The sequence below is a fragment of the Macrobrachium rosenbergii genome, chromosome 23 (assembly GCF_040412425.1).
Source record: "Macrobrachium rosenbergii isolate ZJJX-2024 chromosome 23, ASM4041242v1, whole genome shotgun sequence".
In the NCBI taxonomy this organism is placed as follows: domain Eukaryota; kingdom Metazoa; phylum Arthropoda; class Malacostraca; order Decapoda; family Palaemonidae; genus Macrobrachium; species Macrobrachium rosenbergii.
In genome coordinates, this window is record NC_089763.1 from 51,837,535 (window position 1) to 51,863,879 (window position 26,345).

Consider the following 26,345-nt stretch of genomic DNA (forward strand, 5'->3'; position numbering starts at 1 on the left):
GTCCGACTCTTTTTGGGGTTAGCCCCACTCTTTTTGGGGTTAGCCCCACTCTTTTTGGGGTTAGCCACACTCTTTTTGGGGTTAGCCACACTCTTTTTGGAGTCAGCTCCACTTTTTTGGGTCAGCCCCCCTCTTTTGGGGTCTGCCCACTCTTTTTGGGGTCATCCCCACTCTTTTCGTGGTCAGTCCCACTCTTTTTGGGGTCAGCTCCACTTTTTTGGGTCAGTCCCACTCCTTTTGGGTTCAGCCCCACTCTTTGGGGTCAGCCCAACTGTTTTTGGACTCATCCCCACTCTTTTTGGGTTTAGCCCCACTCTTTTTGGGGTCAGCACCACTTTTTGGGATCAGCCCCTTTTTGGGGTCAGCCCCCCCTCTATTTGGGGTCAGCTCCACGTTTTTGGGTCAGCCCCACTTTTTGGGGTCGACCTCGCACTCACTGGGGTCATCCCCACCCTCTTTGGGGTCAGCCCACTCTTTTTGGGCTCAGCCCCAATCGTTTTAGGAGAGCTCGAGTCCTTTTTCGAAATACCCCATTCTTAATCATGATAACACTACTAGCCCACTCTTGTTCGCAATATCCCTATTTTTCCAAATACCCCTACTCCTGTTCGGGATAGCCCTACTATTTTTTTGTATAGCCCTACTCTTGTTCTGGATAGCCCTACCATTTTTCCGGGCACCCCTACTCTTGTTCAGGATAGCCTTAATTTTTGGATAGCCTTATACTGTTCAGGTAGAATGCCCTACTCTTGTTCAGGATAGCCCTACTATTTTTCCAGACACCCCTACTCTTGTTCAGAATAGCCCTACCATTTTTCCGGACACCCCTACTCTTGTTCAGGATAGCCCTACCATTTTTCCAGACACCTACTCTTGTTCAGGATAGTCCTACCATTTTTCCGAGCATCCTTACTCTTGTTCAGGATAGCCCTACCATTTTTCCAGACACCCCTACACTTGTTCAGGATAGCCCTACCATTTTTCCAGACACCCCTACTCTTGTTCAGGATAGCCCTGCCATTTTTCTGGATACCCCTACTCTTGTTCAGGATAGCCCTACTATTTTTTCGTATAACTCTGGTCTTGTTCAGGATAGCCCTACCATTTTTCTGGATAGCCCTACTCTTGTTCAGGATAGCCCTACTATTTTTCCGGACAGCCCTACTCTTGTTCAGGATAGCCCTATTTTTCGGACAGCCTTACTCTGTTCGGGCAGAATGTCTTACTCTTGTTCAGGATAGCCCTACTCATTTTTCCGGACACACCCTACTCTTGTTCAGAATAGCCCTACCATTTTTCTGGACAGCCCTACTCTTGTTCAGGATAGCCCTACCATTTTTCCGGTCACCCCTACTCTTGTTCAGGATAGCCCTACCATTTTCTGGACACCCCTACTCTTGTTCAGGATAGCCATACTATTTTTCCGGACAGCCCTACTCTTTTCAGGATAGCCCTACTATTTTTCCGGACACCCCTACTCTTGTTCAGGATAGCCAAACCATTTTTCCACACACCCCTACTCTTGTTCAGGAAAGCCCTACCATTTTTCCACACACCCCTACTCTTGTTCAGGAAAGCCCTACCATTTTTCCGCACACACCTACTCTTGTTCAGGATAGCCCTACCATTTTTCCAGACACCCCTACTCTTGTTCAGGATAGCCCTACTATTTTTCCAGACACCCCTACTCTTGTTCAGGATAGCCCTACTATTTTTCTGGACACCCCTACTCTTGTTCAGGATAGCCATACTATTTTTTTGGACACCCCTACTCTTGTTCAAGATAGCCCTACCATTTTTACGGACACCCCTACTCTTGCTCAGGATAGCCCTACTATTTTTCCAGACACCCCTACTCTTGTTCAGGATAGCCCTACTGTTTTTCCAAACACCCCTACTATTGTTCAGGATAGCCCTACCATTTTTCCAGACACCCAAACTCTTGTTCAGGATAGCCCTAATATTTTTCCAGACACCCCTACTCTTGTTCAGGATAACCCTACTATTTTTCCAGACACCCAAACTCTTGTTCAGGATAGCCCTACTATTTTTCCAGACACCCCTACTCTTGTTCAGGATAACCCTACTATTTTTCCAAACACCCCTACTCTTATTTGGGATAGCCCTACCATTTTTCCAGACACCCCTACTCTTGTTCAGGATAGCCCTACCTTTTTGTCAGACACCCCTACTCTTGTTCAGGATAGCCCTACTATTTTTCCAGACACCCTTACTCTTGTTCAGGATAGCCCTACCATATTTCCAGACACCCCTACTCTTGTTCAGGATAGCCCTACAATTTTTCCAGACACCTCTACTCTTGTTCAGGATAGCCCTACCATTTTTTTGGACACCCCTACTCTTGTTCAGGATAGCACTACCATTTTTCCAGACAGCCCTATTCTTGTTCAGGATAGCCGTACCATTTTTCCGGACAGCCCTACTCTTGTTCAGGATAGCCCTGCCATTTTTCTGGACAGCCCTACTCCTGCTCAGGATAGCCCTACCAGTTTTCTGGACACCCCTACTCTTGTTCAGGATAGCCCTACCATTTTTCTGGACACCCCTACTCTTGTTCAGGACAGCCCTACCAATTTTCCAGACACCCCTACTCTTGTTCAGGATAGCCCTACCATTTTTCTGGACACCCCTACTCTTGTTCAGGATAGCCCTATCATTTTTCCAGACACCCCTACTCTTGTTCAGGATAGCCCTACCATTTTTCCAGACACCCCTACTCTTGTTCAGGATAGCCCTACCATTTTTCCAGACACCCCAACTCTTGTTCAGGATAGCCCTACCATTTTTCTGGACACCCCTACTCTTGTTCAGGATAGCCCTATCATTTCTCCAGGCACCCCTACTCTTGTTCAGGATAGCCCTACCATTTTTCCAGACACCCCTACTCTTGTTCAGGATAGCCCTACTATTTTTAAAGATACCCCTGCTCTTGTTCAGGACAGCCCTACCATTTTTCCAGACAGCCCTAATCTTGTTTGGGCAGACACCCCTTGTTTGGGATAGCCCTACTATTTTTCCAGACACCCCTACTCAGGATAGCCCTACCATTTTTCCAGACACCCCTACTCTTGTTCAGGATACCCCTACCATTTTTCCGGACACCCCTACTCTTGTTTAGGATAGCCCTACCATTTTTCCGGACAGCCCTAACCTTGTTCAGCATAGCCCTACTCTTTTCCGAACACCCCTACTCTTGTTCAGGATAGCCCCACCAGTTTTCCAGACACCCCTACTCTTGTTCAGGATAGCACTACCATTTTTCCAGACACCCCTACTCTTGTTCAGGATAGCCCTACCAGTTTTCCGGACACCCTTACTCTTGTTCAGGATAGCCCTACCAGTTTTCTGGACACCCCTACTCTTGTTCAGGATAGCCCTACCAGTTTTCCAGACACCCCTACTCTTGTTCAGGATAGCCCTACCATTTTTCTGGACACCCCTACTCTTGTTCAGGATAGCCCTACCAGTTTTCTGGACACCCCTACTCTTGTTCAGGATAGCCCTGCCATTTTTCCAGACACCCCTACTCTTGTTCAAGCAGAATGCCGTAGTTTGGGATAGCCCTACCATTTTCCAGACACCCCTACTCTTGTTCAGGATAGCCCTACCAGTTTTCTGGACACCCCTACTCTTGTTCAGGACAGCCCTACCATTTTTCCAGACAGCCCTAATCTTGTTTGGGCAGAATGCCGTACTCTTGTTTGGGATAGCCCTACTATTTTCCAGACACCCCTACTCTTGTTCAGGATAGCCCTACCAGTTTTCTGGACACCCCTACTCTTGTTCAGGATAGCCCTACCAGTTTTCTGGACACCCCTACACTTGTTCAGGATAGCCCTACCAGTTTTCCAAACACCCCTACTCTTGTTAAGGATAGCCCCACCATTTTTCAGGCCACCCCTACTCTTGTTCGGGATAGCCCTACTATTTTTTGAGATAGCCCAAACCTTGTCCAGGATACCCCTACTATTTTTCGGGATAGCTCCACTCTTGTTCGGGATAGCCCTAATATTTTACAGGATAGCTCCACTCTTGTTCGAGATAGCCCTAATATTTTTCGGGATAGCTCCACTCTTGTTCGGGATAGCCCTAATATTTTTCGGGATAGCCCTAATATTTTCTGTTTTTTCCGGATACCACCACTCTTCTTTCGTTATGGCTCCACACTTTGTTGAGATAGCTCCCCAACAAAGGCGATATCCTAGTCATACTCGACGTGCAGTCTTGTCTGCTGTAATAATCGACCAATTACATCGGCAGTATACATTTTCAACCTTCCCCGTGACACTACTTAAGTCGTGGCGCAATGTCGGTCTATAATTTCCAGGGGTTCGAGGTCCGCTGTTTACCTGGCGGATGAATAATGAATTACATTCCCAATGAACCGCAAGTCTAGGTCATTTCACATTTCAGGAAGCGAAAAGGTCTTTTTAAAGTCTTTATGAGTTTACGTGTAATCTGTATCGCTGTGTTAACGTACCCTCTTTCATTTGATATGCATGAGCTAATGGTTTTATGAAGCTTTCCATTCTGTATGACTATAAGCACGATTCAGGTTCTTTTAGCTTGAGCGCGCATAGTATGTGTTACAAACAAAGGTAACTACGGTATGCATTCAGTGATTATACATGACAGTAGTGTACTTTATTTTTGCAAGTTTGTACATGCAATGTAAGCACTTTTTTATGAGCTAGAGCACGATGTGCGTTTTTACTGTAAGAATATTAGCGTCATTTTGTATTTCGCAAATTACTGTAAAGATAATCATTCAGGTAGAATGAATATTTTTGTCACTACGCATAACAGTTTACAGCGACGTTTTCTGTGTCAGTGATATTTACCCAATTCTCATTAAAAACTCTTAAGAAGATTTTTAATGCTTAAGGCTTATTTTTTAAGGAATGGGGAGATCTTTGATAAAAGACGAGATGTGAGGGAGAGATGATAAACGCTAATGTAAAACAAAGTTGAAGTCTGTAAGGAAGGCAGAGCAACAAAAATGGGAGAGTATTTGCTATTAACTGTCGAATATATGCATTATATTGTAGTTATTGTTGGCTGAGCACTTCACAAGCGTGTGAGCAATATGATGGGATAAAAAAAAAAAGTGTAGCCCAAAACAGGCAGAAGGAATAGCTGGACCTTTGTTTATACTTTTACACTGTTAGTAAATTATAACATTGGAAATATGATTTTTGCGCCAGCAGAGAAAGAGGGATTTATGACAGAACGTATAACAGTGTATTTATTGCTGAGGTCATTCATGGCTGTTTGGTTTAGGTCAAACAGGCCTTATGCCAACCTGGGCCTTTGCCTAAAGGTAACCTGGAAGTGTCGTGAGGTGCTGGAGGGTTTAAAAGTCAAGTTGTGGACCTCTGAACTCAGAGCAGCCAATCGAGACGAATGATGATTTATAAGGTAAGCACATTATATAAGTCAAACTAAAAATTATTTTAACACGCTCATCCAAACTTCCACAATATGCGATACCCATTTACGAAAACGAAAAACAGACCCTAAAAAAAAGGTGATTATGGTAAAATACTGATGCAAATGAGCTTAGACAAATACAGGTTAAGAAGTGTTGAAGAAAAATAGCGCTGTGAATTAGCATCACATTTCCTCTTCAATCCCAGACATCAACATGCAAAACAAAACATGACACTGGTCGATGTGACATCGTGGCGTCCAAACAGAAAGGGATGATCACGCCATACGAAGTGAGTAACTTGCATTAACTCATCTTCGTTCATTTTCCTCACTCTTTCCTTTTTCCAAAGCTTGTTGCGGTCTTTTCCTTAAGAATTTATGCACACTGATATTAATAATAGCTACCACAGGTGACAGACATTCCTTCTTGAAATAAAAGTTATGAAAGATTACCAAGAGGCATAATTGTGATTATAAGAGAAAAAGTCGATATATCGCAAGTTAAGGACAAAGAGCAGTGGCTACCTAGAGCCTACTGAAGGTGGCTGAAGACTTCGGCTTGCCTTTTTGCCTGATGCCCGTCATCCTGACCTACGTTTCGCCAAACTAGTTCTGAGTTCGAGGGAGATCAATGGAATCTTTGGTAATCCAGACTGATAGAGTGGAAAAATTCCAAGAGAGTTTCTCCAATCTTTAAAATAAAATGTCGAGGTCCTTTTTTACAGCCTCAGCATGTTTTCTAGTTTTTTTTATGAGTGGAAAATGTGTTAATTTCAGCCATTCCACGCAGCTGAATGGTTGATCTTTAAATCGTATATATAAGAACTTTGAACCTGTATACTTACTTCCCAACGCCCAGTATGCAAATAAAAAAAATAATTACTTGTAATGCTCTTTAAAATCTATGAGTTCGAAGTGATTCTTCAAACTTATATCAATGCTGCCTGCGACTTGGGTAACTTTCAGGCTCTTATATAAAAAATTAGTAACCAAGGTTCTGGAAACATCTAAGGCGCTGAAGTTGACAGTGTTTCAGTAAGCCTAGACCTTTGTTGTCTGGTGTTCTTCTGGGTAGTTCTGGGGCCTTCGTTCTTTACAAGTCTTTGCTAGTGACACGATTGTTGGTACAATTTATAGATTATGTAAACCTTGTCGCAAATGTTTGCCTCCCGTAAATACAGAAGGAAGTTACTGCTAGTCTTAACAGAAGTATGGGACGGATTAAAAGGTGGTTGAGTCAATGAGGAATGAGGTACATCTGGCAACCTGATGTGATTAGGCATAAAAGTCTACCTGTGTGCTGTAATCGTAAGATGTGCTCAAAGTAACCCATTAGAACATTCGTAATGTCAATTTTGCAAATCAATATTATTTGGGGAAAAGGAGACCTGATAATTCATCGTATGTAGGGGAAAAATCCAGGCAAACTTTTATAACTAAATCCTCTTTCAGATATACAGAGTCTACAAGGCACTTTTTTTACCAAGTACGTCATTGTAATAACCACAGTGCCCTCTTAACTTCTCAATTTCTACATACTTTTAGAATAATTTGTCACTCCAAAGCCTAAGATCCAAATGAAACACCAGAATAAGAAATTCTGACGTCCCAAACAGGATTCGAACCCGCATTTGGTATGTCAGAACTAGACATTTGAGTCTTAGAGCCTTTCATGTTCTCACTCAAATAGACAAAGACTGTTTCTGGTGGTAGTTACCGAGTGCTAGAAAATAGCCGGATCAGAAGATTATTTAAGTCATTTGACTACATAGCATAGGTAAGCTAAAAATTAAACTCCTTTTAACTACTCATTTGTGATTGCTTTGGTCCGTAGAGTTTTAAGTTTCTAAGCAGTAACAGTGTGCGAATGAAAAAATTGATGGACGAGGAACCACCATAATTGTTTCGGCAATTCTTAAATGTTTGCAATTTATTATCGTCATTACTAGAAAAAATTGTATGGTAAAAGTTAAATCAACTCCATGAGTTTACTGTCTTTACTATGAAAGGCTTCATTTTATTAGAAAGATGATTTTCCGCCGATTATAATTCTAAAATAAATTAATTCTTAGTGTTCCAAAGACATCGTCACAAGTTCATATTCCTCTTGGCCAGTCCAAGATGATTTCTTAGACAAATGGCAATTTTATCGTTTGATTACGGCAAACACAACCTTTTATTTATTGAGATAGCTACTGAAGGCTAAATAAATACGAAAGTGTATCAATCAGCGAACATCTCAAACTCAAACACTCAGAAGTGTCAAACTCAAAATGCAAGAGGTCCTCACACTTGACATTAAAAGATAAAATCCATAACAGAAACTCAAAGCCAATTTTGAATTCAGGTACGCGAAGAGTTCAAGATGAAACGGAAATAAAAAAAAAATTCATATGTATAAGAATATCTCCACCTTTAAAATAAATAAACAAATGAAATGCAGAACAAACTGAAAGATAATCTCAGACATGAAATGCAGAATGTTCTTAAACTCACAAGTTCGACCTTTGATGGTCAGCTGTAATTACGCTTCTTCCCTCTGAAATTCCTTCCCCTTCAAGGTCATTCCGGTGTCTTGCCAAATTAAAAAATAAATGCTTGTAATTCCCTAAGGGTTTAGATGCGATGGTAGATGGCAGCGCTCCTGTGGCCTCGATAGGTGGTGACAGTTTCCGTGTTTTCTAGTATACTGAAAAGTACAAAGTAGGTTTTATTGAATTTACGGGACTTATTTTTCATATAGGAATGGAAGACTACTTTATCTTTCGAGAATGCATGATCTGTGAGAAGCTTGTGGTAATTTTGGGTAACTCTGTCGCAGAAAGCGAACATAATAAAAATGTATGAGGGAGTGACATTAACAACTACGTAAAGAAAATGACATGGAAAACGTAATTTTATTACTTAGAAATATTGATTCAAAACATTGATAATCCCCATGATAGTAAAATCTACGGAGCAACAAGGATAATAATATTGTTAATAACTACCATGACATAAAACATATAATACAATTGATATTGAAACATGACGAGGAGGTTCAGTTATCGAACTTGTGCTTCAAGTCTAATCAAAAGTCAGTCAACAGCCAATCAGACTGTCACTATAAATAAATGAATACTCTCATATCACGACTAGGCAGCCGGAGCTAATGAAGAGTAATCTGGGAGTCCAACTTGAGTCCAATCAGCCACTTGCCGAACAAGGTCCACCTCGCACGCACACGTGAATATTCATTTAAAGCATGAAAGATATAATCAGCCCTAATACCTCTCGCGGAGTTGGAGGGTCGACTTTTCAGCGCAACCCGATGCTCATTTGTCACCGCGACCTCACGCCCTTCCTACCGCCAAATCTCTCCCCGGTTCTAAATGATTCCATCAATATTTAACTCTTATCCAATAATGCGAGTGGGACACCCCTACCCCCTCCCCCCTTCGTCACCAGACCTCCTGCGAGCTAACACCCTCCTCTGTGTCACTTCCCTTCCGTTCTTATTCCTCCCTCCATTCCTCCATCCCTTCCCGACACTTACCTATTTTCCCTCACTTTCATGCGAGGCTTTTCATACATTGAGCTGCTCATGTGCTATAGCGCTTTCCCCTTTATTCGCGATACACAATGCAATAGTTTCCTTGCATTGTCCAGGACAATTTCTCATTACACAGCGCTCGAGCGTTTTCAAGTTAGGTATGAATTTCATCTTTCCAACGACATAACTTTAAATGAGAAATCTATTGCCGGATAGGTGCTCAGAGATAATAATGATTTTATGAAAAGGGAGAAATTGAATTAAGTGTATGAAACCTTCGTGACTTGGTCATTATACGTAAGTCACGCAGGGGAGGATTTACAAAGACAAAAAATTCTTGAGCATTGCTGTTATTGTTATTGTACCCTAAGACACGAATGTCTTACAGGGAGCCATAAAGGTGGGCGCAGGACGTATTCCTGTATAAGCAGGGATTTCTCCTTGGGTTTTAGAGAGTGACAAATTGGTGCAGGTTTAGCACCGCCAAAAAGCGTCATTGTTGCAGATAAATTGATGCCAGCTGCTGACACTCATGGCTGCCCGAGGTACGATGAAGATCACCACAAAAATGGGAATATAAAAAGATGTCTTCTGGTAGAGAAAAAAAAAACTCTAGAAAGGGTATTTTATGAATTACGAATATTCAGATATCCTCCTTCGAGGCTTGAGGCACTGCAACATTATATCCAGTAAAATACTATTACACAGGATGATAATAGTTCATATCCATAAATCCCGACAGGCAACTCTTGCGGACGCGCAAACAAGGTTTCGCCGACCTCCAGCAGAGTCCAGTTTCCTCTTTACCTCTGCGTAAGGATCGACCGTACGAGCCAAATCTAAAGCGTGGGGTTAGTTCCCTCGTTTAATGACTAGATAATAGGTCGGTGGAGGGTCCCATCACAAGCCTGACTTAATCACCTCGGCATAACATGGCGTAATGGCTTTATTGTATGGATTTCTCCGAGGGAACAATGAGAACGGCTCGATGTATATTTAAAAACCATTAACGATCACCTGTACCGCTCTCCACGCTATCCGCACCACGACACACACCGCCCTCTCACACTCACGTGATTAATAATAATCATTCTTGGCACGTGTTGTTTGCTGGAGATTAGGCGGGCTTAGCGTGATCTACTCCCAGAGAGAGAGAGAGAGAGAGAGAGAGATTGGGATTTAATGCTATAAAAATGACTGAAATGTGCCAAGCATACAAGAGGCACAATACAGTATTTGGGAAGGAAGGACCAGAGGCTAAATTAGGAGACTCTCAGTGCATGAACACTCGTGATGAAAATCACATTGGATGGGGCTGCTAGCCCACTGCATCTCCTATGTTTTTACTAATCAACATAGTCGACTAACCACCAGGTAGACAATTACAATTTTTATTAAGAGACAATGAAATTTATTAAAGCGTGCCTAAAGCTTTTGATTCCCTTCGAATTTAACCCGGGACTTCTTGCTGGTGAGGCAGGCATTCTAACCAGTGACCACACATACACACGCTTTATATATATATATATATATATATATATATATATATATATATATATATATATATATATATATATATATATAATAATGTGTGCCTGTGTTGATTATAAATATTTTTTTTTTTACATTCGTTGATCAACCATGTTTACATGCTTACCATTTCTCAACCCATATATTTTAGTTTGGTATTCCGGTATTAGTGAAACTGTACATAATACACGAATGTTGACAACCAATGACGAAAACTGGAAAATTCTATACTTTTTTTAACTCCAAAGAAAGATCGAACTCATGCCATCTGCAGAGGTCACATCGGGGGAGTGACCTGTCTAAGGAGTGACATAAATAAACAATAAGAAAATGGAGATAAAGTCCAAAGAACCAGAGACAAAATCTGTCGACGGTAATTACCGATGAACAATCTGAACTGAATAGGGCCCCACGTCCTACCTAAACACCGCCCCCGCCCCCCACCTCCCAACCCCGGCGGAACCTTACCTGAAATGTACCTGACCTAAGCAAGAGATGAGCGTCCTACCTGACTACTTGTCTCCCCGAAGCTTGCTTACGCTTACGTATTGCTTAACTCAAGTTTGAGAAGTCGGAAATACTATATATACTTTTTTAAAATACGGTATTGTTGTCACTATATTTCACGCCATTTTTGTACGGTAGTTTTGCGATTCCGTTACGTCATTCCCTTTAACCATGATTGCATCAGAAAACTGTTGTTTCATAGGAAGAATCAAAACAAATAAATCTTTATAACATTGTCGACGATGTCTGTCTGCAGCATGGCATGACCTAAAGATCATTTCTCTCTTGATTGCCATTTACACAAAATCCTATATGATAAAAGACACGCTCAGTCCTCCAAAAGGCATTAGCAAAATTGATTTTTAGTTCGAATGTTGCTTCTATATTTGCCACTGTCTTTCATTCAATCTGATAACAATAGACCTTCCTTATACTGCTTGTTTTATGAAAGAGATAGAAATCATGCCATAGGAACAAGGCGGGAGTACAATGCAATAGTAAGTCCTTTGAAATTCCGGCGGGAGAACATTAGAGAACTCGCTTTGGCAAAGCCAGGCTGTATTGTATGGAAACTTCGTATACTGATGTATAAAATGTTGCAAAATTATATATCTAAAATGAAAAATTGTTTTATCAATGTGGTCATCTTAAGTGAGCCTAAAAAATGTAGGTAAGCATTCAAAATGCAGTCTCATGATTTTAGTTTTCCCGGTGATGCTGAAAACACCTCGTTTATAGCATTTTTTTTTTTTTAGAAGTTTCTGCCTATTATCACATTCAACAATTTATTAACTACAAACTCAGAAAACCGCATAACCATTTTCAGCATCCGACTTCCAGCATCGGTCTAGCTTTAGTTCACTTTTGAGTGGACAAGGCTGGTGTGAGGTACAGTCAGCATAAGCGTACCTACAAGAAATCATTTCCCCTTCCCTGTTACTGAATACAGCACAAATTTATTATCACTGAAATGCATTTGTTAATCCATATAAAGGCAATTTTTTAAAATATGTTACCGGAGTCGCATTTAGATTTTTTTTTATAACGAGTGACAAGGAAAAGCTCAGCTAACTAAAAATCTTACGAGTTTTTCGATGAGCACCGACACAAAAGTTGAGGCTTAGTCCTATATTACGATACTGTAAGATAACAGGATCATTAATTCTCTCTCTTTCTCTTTACATTCGTTTGTTATTCTCTCTCGTATCCTTCCAACAGAGTCAATAATGGGAAGTGGCGATCTCCTTGCCGAGCGTGTCACTTCCCGGTCAAGCATTATAGCACCACACTGAGGAAACACATTGTTTTGTTTTTTAAATTTCTCCTTTAACTATTTAAAGAATAAATTATTTTATTACAGATAAGTTAATCATCACTGAACCTTATATTTCGAAACATTATAATTCTGAGGTCAATCATTGTTGAAGTAATGAATTTTGCTTTCAGTGAGTGTATTAACTCAAATATTGAAAAGAGTCTTGTAAACAAACCAACAACAGAGAAGGCTAGCAAAGTTATTTCGTTCTATTCTAGGGCTTTGGAACGATATTCAGAGAGACTTGTTAAATAGGGATTACCAAAAACAAATAATTTTGACTTATTTGGAATACAATTGTCTTTAAAATGAGAAAACGATAAAAATCCCTGCCGAATTCATACGCATTGGCCTTGCCTTTGCTTGGCCAAGATTCCTTTCCTTGTAGCTACCATCCCTACAACTATATATTTTTCTTTGGTATGATGATTCGATAACTTTTACCATACATAAATTATTTTTACTCACACGAAGTTAAGTTGCACTTAGAATAAGACTTAAATTATACAGCGTAATACCAAATGAACAGTTTGAGGGCAAAGCCTAGCCTAGCCTATAACTAGCAAACTTCATTTTCTTGCCATAACCAATCTATGAGACATATCTTTTGATGAAAACATAAATAAAACTAGGTTAGCTCCAGCCAGCCATTTCCAAAGGTGCCAGCTAGCATTTTTGCATGAAAACCATTTTTGGATTTTTCTTGCCAGGAAATGATAAGGTAGTAAAAGAACCTAAAAATACCAACCTAACTAAACTAGGGTTGTTTAGACATATTGCTTTTAGATGGAAAACATAAATAAAACTTATGTTTGAGAAGAAATTTTTTGTTTTGATGTGATTTACAAGAAAAATATAAATTATAAAGCCAGGAAAAATAACAACTAAAAAATACAATTTTTTCACTCTAAATCAAATAACAGAATTTTCTTCAGTTTCTTTGTGCTGTCCTGAAATACTCTTGCAGTACCGCAGAAAAGACGAGACTTGTTGACGAAACCAGTAACCCGCAGGCATACTTCCTACAAGTGTTATTTATAACGAGCAAGATCGGTTTTTAAATTATGTTGCTATATAAGACTAATGATGTTCTCCTTTCAAAACTTAAATCGCCATTGCACTTGTGGCAAAATATTATGCTGAAATCATAAGACATATTAACAGAGTTGTGCGTATCAACTGCTAACAAGACATTCACCTGAATAGCACAACATTATGGGTAAATAAATTCCAGTATGCTTTGCTTACCTACGAAATGTCGTGCTGTTACCTCCCGAAGAATTCTTGTGCTCATTTCTGCTATTGTAAGCTGCACAATGTACAATCACGATGATAAAGAACGAAAAACAAATAGATCACTGGACTTTAGTTTCTGCGGTTCCCGGGTTTTTCGAGATAACCACAACCTAACTACGGGGTCTGCAGCGCCACCCTGGTGGCAGAACACCAAACTACGCAGGACAAGTGTACAGAAAACTGTAACATCGCCAGTTATTGTAACCGTCTATTATCCTTCGCCCTGGATTCTTCTCTCATCCACTGTCTGCAGGCAAATACACCCCCTAGTGTTGCCATTACTAGATGTCACTGAATGATGCTTTTTCGGCGACAGACAAGTTAAAACCCAGTAAAGTCTTGGACTTTACTGTGTCATGTGTAGATAAGCAATAATATCAGTGCTTTCGGTATTCCCCTTTTCCATGACAAATTTGATATGAGAATTATAATACCTAAATATAGCGGAAAATCAAAGAAAAAGTATGATCACAGAAATGTTTAAATCATAGGCATATATAAGTTACATAAAACGTAACTGGTATTTGTTTGGTAAAATGATTATCACTATAAAGGGAAACCTAGGTGCATTTTTCAGCACCGGGCACGTAGAAAACAGAAAGAAAATGAGATAAAGGTAGATGGTGATTATCCTCGAAGCAGGGAATAAACTTTTCTGCCCTTGAGGGAAGATAGGTTACAAGAATCAGGGAAAACATATGGAGGAAGAAAATTCCAAATGCAAGACTAAATTTTGTTACAGTGGACTATCTCTTGTTTGGGTAGTAAAAGGGACCTTGATCTGCAATCAGTGTTTCACCACTGTACGCAAAAGCCATATTTTTGTATTTGACTGTCTGAAACCATTTGGTATAACATAAGGGGCGGGGTCTGTGCCTACAGTATATTATAGTAAAATTCTATTCAGCCAGAGCAAGATGGTGTTTATCCATATACCCCCTGCAAATTGTGACGTGACAAGTATAAACAGTTATCAAATTCAGTAACCCTTTCAGTGTGATGGATGACTGCAGACAAGGTAGGGTTTGTATCGCTTCGCTACGAAGAACATTACCCCTCGCCATGGTCGTCTATTACTGCCATCTGTTGGAGATTTTAAGTAATACTGGCCTACAGTAATCATCGGAAAACTCTTTCACATCAGTTGCAGAATTTGGTAGGGTTTTTGGGCTTTTCATGATATGTAAATATGATTCATGATATTTAATCATGTCTTGTGACAGCAAGATACATTTCTTGCAATATAAAACAATATTTTTTTGTAGGATTAACGTAATTAGAGACCACTCTCTCTCTCTCTCTCTCTCTCTCTCTCTCTCTCTATATATATATATATATATATATATATATATATATATATAATATATATATATATGAATGATATAGTAATCAAGTAAAAAATGCGCCGAAGTTTCTTCGGTGCAATGGAGTTTTCTGTGCAGCCACGGCCCATCAAACTTTCAACAATGTCCCGGTGGTGGCCTGTGTTGTTGGCACCTATAGCGGTGCCAGATGCACGATCATGGCTAACTTTAACCTTAAATAAAATAAAAATTACTGAGGCTAGAGGGATGCAATTTGGTTTGTTTGATGATTGGAGGGTGGACGATCAAAATACCAATTTGCAGCCATCTAGCTTCTGTAGTTTTTAAGATCTGAGGGCGGACGGACAGACAAAGCCGTCATAATAGTTTTCTCTTACAGAAAACTAAAAGCTTAGGGCACATATACAGTATATTTCCCTCTATGTAATCGAGGAAATATTGTTTGCTTCTGATTCAGAAACTGATTATGATATAGATGATCCTGATCTGGTGGAAAGTGAGGATGACGATGATGATGATACTCCCACAACAGACTCCTGTGTTGATGTTGCAATACCATACGCATGGATTGATGTTGAATTAAATAATGATCTCAGGCAGGTGGTAATACAATAAATTACACAAACTCAGATTTGAAAACATGACTCCTGTGAGTGCTTTGCTAATTTTTTTCCTTAGGGAATAGATGAACACGTAGCAAAAGGATCAAATAAATATTTCTATTTTATGATAACTATAGGAAGCAACCTTTGCCTAAAAGATCAAGGTATCACCAGTGGACAGATTTAACTTCCTAGGATATACAAGCTTTTGTTTCAGTTGAAATGGGGTTAGTTCACAACCTTACCATTGAAAGTCATCTGAGTAGTGATACGCCATCAATTTGCAGATTGATGGTGTAGAGAAAGGATGGTTAGTATCACTAATAAAGGCATCTATATTATTTTGTGCATATTTTGATGTACTGTATAGTATTTAGACGGAATGTACAAGAAGTGTTGGATATATCGAATATGAATATATCGTGCACACTAAAAGGATCTTTGTGCCGCTAAAAAAAAAAAAAAGAAAAAAAAACTTGAATTCAATGAATTTTCTTTTCTTTTTTTTACTTTTTCCACTTTTTAATCATTTTTACACGTGATGAGTTACTGGCAAGCTTAAATAAAGTTCAGTCCTGAAAATGCAGGTAAAAAATTTTTTTTTATTAAACTGGAAGCATTTTCAAATGTGCACTTAGCTGGGAACGAGAGTCAAAATAAATTCCACAGCGAAAGGTTCAAGTGCAGTTGTGCAACTGATGCATCATAAACCACAGCACCAAAAAAAAAGTTTAGTTTATGTATATATATATATATATATATATATATATATATATATATATATATATATATATATACAGAAAAAGTTCGATAACTAAAAACTAGTGACAAAGTATTAGAAATATTTCTAGAAAAAGAATAATATAAAGTTTGTGTGGAGGTATACTACGCCCCTCAACTCCACTCCTCTCCCTCCAAATAAAAAAAAAAAGGAATGAAATCCTTGCCACATCCTTATCCGTGGCAACAATACTTTCGTCCTGAGATTATCTGAATAGCTGTTGTCTTTTTTCTCAGGAACATATATCAGTTAGGCCTCATGAACGAAAAACATTTATCGCGATGACGAGAAGAGAGCTTAGATTCTCAGTAAATGTTGTGCATATCTTTCGTGAAGTGCAGAAGAAACAAAAGTTCTCTGTAATATTTATGATTAACATTTATGCTTTCATTGTTATGACTGTTCTTCCTGTTACATCTGCGTTTGTTATTGTCAGTGATACAGTTATAATTATATTTGTTGCTGCTCATAATCATATCCATAGTTTTGTGATCTTTTTCCAACTTATCATCATCAGTTAACGCCAGCAAGTTTTCAACTCAGAACGGATAACCTCTCACCGTAGACTCTTGAAATATTATTGAAGTACAACTTTGGTCAAAAGTTTCTAAAACTGGTAGTGCAGGAATTCCTACATTATAGGCTTTCAGGGTTAATCTATATATACAAACGTTGCCAGAATAAGTTGCTGGAAGCGCTTTTAAAAGTGCTTCACTTACTAATTTTGCAGTGTGTCATTAGAAATTTCATGTATCGTTGTTGCTATTAATACTGATGTTATAAGAAAGGAGGACTGGTGCCATGATGCCATAATGATGCTCGGTATTTTATACGCTATTTTATGCGGAGTATGATGTTTTAGCGAAATTTTTTGCCTTCTCTTACAACGAAGGGAAATCATTCAAATCTCGAAATGTTTGTCCGTCGTTTCCTCATCCAGATAAGGAAACACCTTCAGTTCAGAGTTGTTATACACTAACGAAGAATGGAAGGGACCCTTTTTTATTTTACTTTTCCCGCCGGCTCTTTTTAATAAGGCGAGTGAGTAGGCCAATTACGGCCGGCCGCCACGTCATCAAAATGCGATGAGGCGATTGGTTCCGTGTCATCAAAGGGTCGTTTTGTGGCCAACAGATGTCGCCGGCAAGAGAGAGAGAGAGAGAGAGAGAGTGAGACAGGCATTTTTCTATCCATTCCATTTTCAGTCCTGTCGGCCGATGAAATCGCGTTTTTAACTTAATTACTGCGAAAGTTGTCCTAGTTTCCTCTGCCGTGAAACAATGGAATAGGAAATCATATATATATATATATATATATATATATATATATATATATATATATATATATATATATATATATATATATATATATATATATATAAATATATATATATATATATATATTTGATGATTTAATGCTAGGCTGCATTTTTAGATTATGTTGTGTTTTGTAAATAAATCTCTTCAGTGAATGATAAGAGTTAAGTACAGTTTAATTTAGGCTAAAAATCATATATTCCTTTATAGGCTAAACTATAGGGTCTTCTTTACTTATTAGAAGGCCAGGCCCACTAAGCATATGATAAGCTGAAGGGTTTATATATATATATATATATATATATATATATATATATATATATATATGTGTGTGTGTGTGTGTGTGTGTGTGTGTATATATTATATATATATATATATATATATATATATATATATATATATATATATATATATATATGTATGTATATATATATATATATATATATATATATATATATATATATATATATCAATAAGAACGTAGAGGAAAGACGATAAAGACGATAACGGAAATTCTGCATATGAAGAGATTTTGAGTTAATGAAAATCCCCTTGCAGTGATATATACATATTATTATCCTTCCAGCAATTTGAAGTTTCACAGTCATTTTCTCTTATATGTATCTTGTTTTAACAAAATAAGTTGTTAAGACAATTCCACTTGAGTGACATTTTATTATAATCAATACAGCCGTCCTCCACATGCAATAAATTACTTTGATAACGTCATATACTTTAATTACAGAAATATATTACATGAGAGAAGGAACTGGTGGTATATTAGCGTCATAAATTTTCGCTGGAGGCAGTAATTATCATTATTATTATTATATTTAAAATTCAAAGGTATCAGATCCAAAGGAGACTACCGTCTGGAAAAGCTTCCATAGAACAGGTCGCCACACCTAAAAGAAGAAAAATGGATACTAAACAAAGGAATGTGAATTAATCACATGACATATAAGTTTAACTATAAACAAAGAACACTTATGACAAAAAAAAGGTAAAGACACACAGAGTTGAAAGTTGAATGCCAGCTTCAACTTGCACGAAACAACATCAGCCAACTGCCTTGAAGACTGTTCTACAGTTCCATAATAAATGAAATGAAAGGCCTCTGGTACTGCATAGTGTGACGTCGTGGTACATCAACAAAGCAAGTGGCACGCACCAATTCGAGGCAGAGACACATAGGACAAAGATTTGGAGTTCCCTTTCGAAATAAAAACTTTCGGCACAGGCCCACACGGGATACTATCTGTCAATCGCAGACTGACTCATATTTAACATCGTTAGAAATGATTCAGCTACCTCGAGTAATTTTGATGGAGATTGCCATGATCGTGATTAGCTTATTTTTGCTGTCATTATCGTTATTGTGGTTGATGAGGTACCTTTTCAACTTTAATTCATAAATTTGTGATTAAGAGACATGGAATAGTGCCTATTCAGTTTCTGGCCAAAAGACGGTAACATTTTCCAACCACACATCGCCTCAGTAAAGTTAATTTAGGCGACTAACATTTTCTAAGGAGCAAACTGGAGTAAAAAAATGAACGGGACTGACATCTGAAAACACTCGAGAATCTAAATCTAGCTTCTGTGCCCTCCAACGACGGCAACTGATAACACAATGGTAGTTTAAACGCTGGCAGTTTCGTCCGTAGAAGAGACTCAAATCACCTTCATATCTCACGCTCTTTTTTTTAATCCATACAACTACTTATTTAGTCATTTACTTTAATATGATGCAATTACCTTCCACGAACCTTTTGATTTTCTATTATTTTTCCTGATGGCAGTCTGTCAAAGCTGAGCATTATTCCTTAGAAATCTCAGGACTCGACTGGGGACGTTTGATAAGTTACCTCTTTGGTTCATTTGCACTGACAGACTACATTGACTGAGTGCTTCTTCAAGTTAAATTGTCTGAGTTGAATGAAGTGAAGATGTCTCCAGTTTAGGTTGGTTAAACGCCTTTGCATCTCCTAAGTAACTTCTTAAAGAACACAACACAAGTCCATCTTTCTCTCATCATGTTTTCTATAACATTCAACGACAGCAGTAAAGTTAATGCTTTATGTGGTATTCTTCTAACCCCCAAAATTTGATACATTGGTTCGTGTATTACTTTGTTCAATTCAACATGGAGTACCTTACATATGCTATATTGTTCTCATTAGTTTAAAACCTTCGAATTTGCTGAACAGCCGCAGTTTCTACGGCTGATGAACATGCAAAAGGATAAAAACAAACAAATGAAATCGGGCTCTTATATTTAATTAATTCAGAATTGTCATACATCAGTACACTGCGTCGATTTTTTTAATTCACAGAATGCAGAGGAAGTTGCTGCTGCCTACAACCTGTAACTTACAAAGTTACAGATATATTTTGTTTGTAATTGTATCATGAAGCATTTACGTATCGTGGGAAATCTTTGACGTATAGGAAATTGTTTACGTATAATGCATTGAAAAATATTCGATACTAAATCTTGGAACATTTTCCACAAGTCATTTTTGGGGGATGGAACAGGATCTTGGCAAAATATGTTCATGTCTGTTTGTAAAATCACCTATTAATAATTACATCGCATTTTTTATGATTTCCAATATCTTTAATGCATCTTTAATGACGATGACAACTGGGGTTCATGTGAGGCATCACACGGAAAATCTTTGGAGAATAATTGTATATGATGAGCTTTGAGATATTGTTCAGTGGAATAGTAAACGAAGGTCTTTGAAGGATTGAATACGTGTCTTTTTCTTCTACTTCTTCTGCAGCGGACTTGTGTGGGACCAGTTTTAGTGTCCATATCTGAAATTCAATTAACATTTTAATCTTCCAACCCTGAATAATAATGGTTTGGACTTGGAAACTAGAAAATTTCATAAATTATTCAGCCTACTTTAAAAAGATAGTAGAGGGAGAGTATAGAACATCATTTAATCTCTTCAAACTTCTATGATAACTGTTGAGCCACGCAATTTGAAAACTTATCAATTATTCAGAAGGATTTCAAATGATAATAGGGGAGAAAACGAGGTAAATAATTATATCCGTAAGCAAGATGTACAGTTCTCAAGCATATATTTAAAAGTAATTAAACGATACTGGAACACTTAGTTTCTCAACGAGTGAGAATAAATCACGAACTTTGAAAATCACGGAAAATGCTTTTGGTTAAGCCTCTTATTTTTTGTTAATTATCCCTCGCAAATATTTATTGTACCTGAGAAACAAATTACCCAGAAGATTCATAAGAATACGTATTGTATGCCAGAGAAGAGTAATGTAAAATCTGTTGTCTTGACACTAAATTTCTATGGCAAAGTAGATAAGTAACTCGAAACCTCATGAGACTGACAGGCAGGCCATGAACGTTATGAAAGACTGATAAAGACTAAACTTCACAGAAGACTGAATGGCAGAGTAACCCACATAAAAGACTGACTGGAAGACTGTAAACCTCACAAAAGGCTGACTGGAAGACTCTCAAGCTTATAATAAAAACTGAGCTAGTCTCTAAACCTCATGAAAATAGGCTTCTGTTGCGCCTATGAGTCTAATTCAACCTCAAAAGAACAAATCACTCACCCTCCTCCACCGCCTCCATGTCCTCCGGAGCCTCCTCCTCCGTATCCTCCAGCGCCTCCTCCGTATCCTCCAGCTCCTCCTCCGTATCCTCCGCCGTGTCCTATTCCGTAGCCGTAGGAGAGACTTCCTCCGAAGTAACCACCGGCATAGTGACCAGAGGGCGCCACGAAATAGCTAAGGAAGAAAGCGAAGTCTGAAGAATCAAGCAAATCATTTTGGTAAAACTAAATTTTATATAATAACTAACATGTAGCCATGTCCATTATCTATGAGATGTCATAAACTGCTTGTAGAACATTTGTGTTGTTATGATGTTTTAAAGACAGAAACCACGGTAAAACTACGATAAATAATGTGTACAGATAAATAGCAACAAGAATTAACGTCACTTACTTTATAGTGAACCTGTGCGTTTTATGAGATTTAACTTTGTAAGTCCGACTTCAGCTCATTATAATTGTTACCCAAATCAAAGCTAACAGAAAAACACTTTTCATCCGAAAAGAATGATTTACTGTGTTCGATGTATCCCTGTCGGTGCATGATTCTCAGAGCAAAGCTTTGCAGCCTTCTTTCTTAAGTGTTGTTAAGAAAGAACTATTTTCCCCCTGCAAGAGTCTTGTCAGCGTTGTCTAAATGCTCTCATAAGCCTGTACTTTTCGAACTATCAAAAAGTACAGTTGATTTTAGCGTGCAAGGAGACCTGTATACTACAAAATGAATGACTGAGTAGATATACAATAATGAATGAACTGATATTTATTCTTTTCCTTTCTGACACCTTTCATTTTACGTCAACCTTCATTACCATCCTCTCCTTTTGCTTGCCGACTGGATGTGTTACCCCACCTTTGCTAGGCTATTGTCCGAAAGGCATCATCTCCTTAATATTATTGCAGAGACATGTCATTATCGACATTCGAAAATATTCATGTCTTGCAGACGTGCCTTACCTTGGCCCAACGTAATGGGTTCCACCGCTACCGTATCCGATGCCACCACCGCCGCCGTATCCGCTGTAGGCATTGTGGACTCCGGCGTAGATGGCAGCGGAGCCACCGTAACCTCCATCACCTCCATGATGCCCATACCCAACTTGGCTGAAACGGGAAGATACGATAAAAGAGAAAAAATTGTAAATGAGGGAGGAATAACAAAAGAGCTAAAATGGTATTGCAAAGGGCATAGTTTGCTGTACTTTATTTATGTCTACGGAAGTTTGACTCTCATACAAATGAAAGAAAGGTTTTGTTAAGATGCACAGTTTCAAACTGACCAGCTTGGTTTAAGGAGCCAAAAAACGCATTAAACGTAATATTTTTTCCTCTTTTCCAACTGAGATATTATATTTTAATATCAGTCTTTAAGACAACGAAAGGTTGTCTTAGAAACATTAAGGCAAAAATATGAAAGTTGTACGTATCTCTGGGAGGATGCAATGCCGAGATGTACAACATCAAACACTTTGTCAACAAATGTCTTTCATATGTTTATTCCTTTCACCGTCGGTTCTCATTAGCTTCAATGGTCAGAAAAGCCATTGGCTTGCTATTTACACCAATGGAGAGCACATACACCAGACTAAAGAACAAAACTAGGCATTCATAGTCATTTCTTCATAAACTGAAGCTCTCTTGAGAGGACAAATCGTAAACTAAATTAATTTAGACTGAATGCATAAAGGTTTACCACGGTCTAGAGAGAACAATGGCAATGCTGAACTTTTCCTGTAAGGGTTTCTTGGCACTAGAAATTATAAGAGTTTGTATTAATAATATTTTGCGTACGTAAGAACATTATTATTATTAAAACAGTTTAATCAGCCACTGAGCTGACTATCAGCTCTCATAGGGCTGGTCCGAAGGATTTGGATGAAATGCCAGGTCTAGGCCAGAAGCCTAGCAGGCACATCCGTTGAACGGACACAGTTTCCTAAACAACTGGATTATTTTCACCTTCATTCATTAATTGCATATTCTTAGGCTGCATAAGCATATCATTCTATATCATTCTATATGGGTGTGAATACATACTCTTATTTGATAAAAACAGCACGTGAATTGTAAGTGCAAATATGAAAAGAGTGAATGTTCCTCTGATTTCAGAACATACCGTTACGAGAGTATATACTATATTTAACAGATATATATACTTACGGGACGTAGCCGGCGCTGACGGCCACGGCTCCGAGGATAAGACTCTAAAGGAAGAGAAAAATATACGTTTTATTGTAGACGATTGTAAATTTTTTATGGACTGATGAGCTGTAAATTACAACAGCAGTAAGTGCAACAGTTTATTACCAAAGCACTTCTTACTTACAAGTATTCCAAATTACCCGTTAACACCTGAATCTCTCTCTCTCTCTCTCTCTCTCTCTCTCTCTCTCTCTCTCTCTCTCTCTCTCAGCTCAGGGTGGTAAATGGCCAAAAGCATTTAAAATCTTATTAAAGTCTTTACAAAGCTTCCTTAACTTAAAGGCAATAGTATTTTCTTCAATGAGGTTCATGGAAGTAATTAGACCTTTATATTTTCTTTATTTATTTATTATCATTATCCATTTGTTTATGCATATCCTCTAAGGCCTTGAACACTTTTTTTTATTTCTTATGTTTTACTTTTATTCATTTATCTCACTCTCCACCTTTATACACTGTCACCTTTACTGTTTTATTCCCCGTCGCGTTTTTCTTTTAGCCTTTTTTTCCTCGTTTAAACAGTCATTTGGCGGAATTCTCCTAAACATTTATACAACCATCGATTATGTCTATTAATCTAACAGTCCATTTGGTATAGGCGACTGTTGCCGTGAAGGGAAGACCTACAGATTAAGTGGAGGAGTATATGAATAAACGCAGTTTATTTTCAGCGATGAGAAGAAGTGAAACCTTAAGAAATGAATTTTATTAACAAGAACCTTAAAGAAATTAAATGACAGAGGAAAACAGTTCCCTGGAAAAAAAAATCGGTATTCCTCATAATCCAAATTTCCTTCTCCTGGATTTTCTTCAGGACTGGGCCAAATACGGACGTAGAGTCAAGTGTCCCACTGGTCCCTGCAAATTAGGGAAGGCTGAAGGCCTCTTCAGGCAACGACATTACAGAACAACAATGATTTCACCACCTAATAACTGATTTCGGTCAGTTAATTCATTTGCAAGAAAATCGTTAAGTGAACTTTGGTAGACATAGCGTCAATCTTGTCTCTGGTGAAATTCTGTTGCACGTTTTAAGTTCCATCTTCTTAAGTAACGTTTAAGAAGGCATTTGTTCTGCGTGAGAAAAATAACTACACACAACTTCCCGCCCCAGCAGCTGGTCAACTGGGTCGGGGAGTTGGGTCAAATTCGCTGGTATGTTAGGTGCAGCCTGCCCGGAAAAAGCCTCAGGTCCAGGAGTGCTTAGGTCCCAAATTCTTCTGTGACTTGTGTGGGTCAGTTGGTAAAGATCTAGCCTCTCTTTTGAAAGCCCGGGTCTCGGTCCCGATGTGAGTCAGAAATTTATGTGGGTCAATTGATAATGGCCTCTCATTTAAAAGACCAGGGTTCGGTCCCGATATGAGTCAGAAATTTATATATACTGTGTATATATGTGTGCGTACGTTGTATACATTTTTTTCCCTTGAGAAGTAACAAAAGACTACATAATAGTGATTTAGAATTGTCCATCCAAGTATAACTACTTGTACGGCAAACGTGAATAGACGCTTGCGCGAGTGCAGTCAGGTGTTTCTTGACACAATATAAAGAAAGCTCAAGTACACTTCCTAACGAATATTCTGTGTGTGTGTGTGCGTGTGTGTGTGTGTGTGTGTGTGTGGAGAAAATTCTCAGAGTATAATAGATCTATTCAAAGATTATCTCAAGAGAGCCTCTCCCCAAACAATTCATTGGAAAGTTGATTACCAGAATCGCGTCAATAAACGAGCTGCCATTTTGACAAAGTTTCGACCAAGCCGAAAGGGGCAGGAGTAGCAGCAAGGAGGTTAGATTTACTGACCAGCAGCCCTCATGAAAATGTATGGACGAATTTCCGTAAATTCAAATTCTTCTTTGTTTTCAAATGTGGAAAAGTAATTTGATAAGCTTTTTTAAAGGCTTTTTTGTTTTTTTTTAGCTTCATTTAATTGAGAATATAACTAGCCTTTCTTGTAGGACGTTCGATCTCCAATACTTTCCGATAATATGTGCAATTTACAATTCAAACTTTCAAATTTACTTCGACACGTTTTAAAATTAAAATATTAACAAATCTTTATTCAAATCAGTAAATCTGCTAAAGCAGCTATATTTTCCAACTTGGCAAATAAGCTCAACGGATTGGCATTTCCAAGGGAAATATCTGATTTACAGGATGTGATTTCATTAATGTATATTTTATACATGAATTCTTATGAAGCGAAAGCTAGGAACTAGTATAGCAAGATTACACACTATATCATCTCTATATGTGTCAAAAGAAAACAAGAGGATAGAAGAAGAGGATAAAAGAATAAAATCATTTACATTAATTTATGTTAGATAAAATAACGAAAAAAAAAAAACTTTCAGCGCACGTGTGCACAAATATATATATATATAAAATGTATGTGTGTGTGTGTTGTGTGTGTGTGTGTGTATGTGTGTGTGCATAGTGAGAAAAAGTAATGTTAAGAGAGGCACTTATTAAACTACAAAGTATCCTTTTTCACTCACCAACGCAAAGGTTTTCCAACTCATGGTGGCGATCTGTGGCTGAGAGGCAATACACTGATGTACCTCACTTCTGAGAGTGGAGTTTTATACTCGTTGACTCCACCCCTTCCAGGGAGGCCTTTTGCAGCCCAGACTATTGTTTTAACTAATACTCTCTCTCTCTCTCTCTCTCTCTCTCTCTCTCTCTCCTTTTCTTCACATTTTGTCACCACATTGTCTTACAGAATCATTTGTCTGACCGGAATGCGCAAAGAGTGCAGTTTTTGAGGTGATTTAGACATGTTTTCTTCGGCCTTGCAATTTCCTCTCATTTATACCACCACTTTTATCAGCACTCCACACAAACTGGATAAAACCGTAATGTTTTCTTCTTATCATTATTAATAATATTGC

The 26,345-nt window shown here is 38.3% G+C and overlaps 1 protein-coding gene across 1 annotated transcript; it reads right to left on the reverse strand.

The window, feature by feature from the left end:
* Positions 1 to 19,949: 19,949 nt before the first annotated feature.
* On the reverse strand, positions 19,950 to 26,045 carry LOC136851211 (uncharacterized). Its single transcript, XM_067125154.1, has 5 exons — positions 25,953 to 26,045; positions 23,415 to 23,458; positions 22,212 to 22,358; positions 21,259 to 21,432; positions 19,950 to 20,478 (listed from the first exon to the last, which is right to left on the reverse strand). The coding sequence occupies exons 1-5, from the start codon at positions 25,974 to 25,976 to the stop codon at positions 20,466 to 20,468; spliced, it is 402 nt and encodes a 133-aa protein (XP_066981255.1). The 5' UTR covers positions 25,977 to 26,045; the 3' UTR covers positions 19,950 to 20,465.
* Between the last annotated feature and the right edge of the window lie 300 nt (positions 26,046 to 26,345).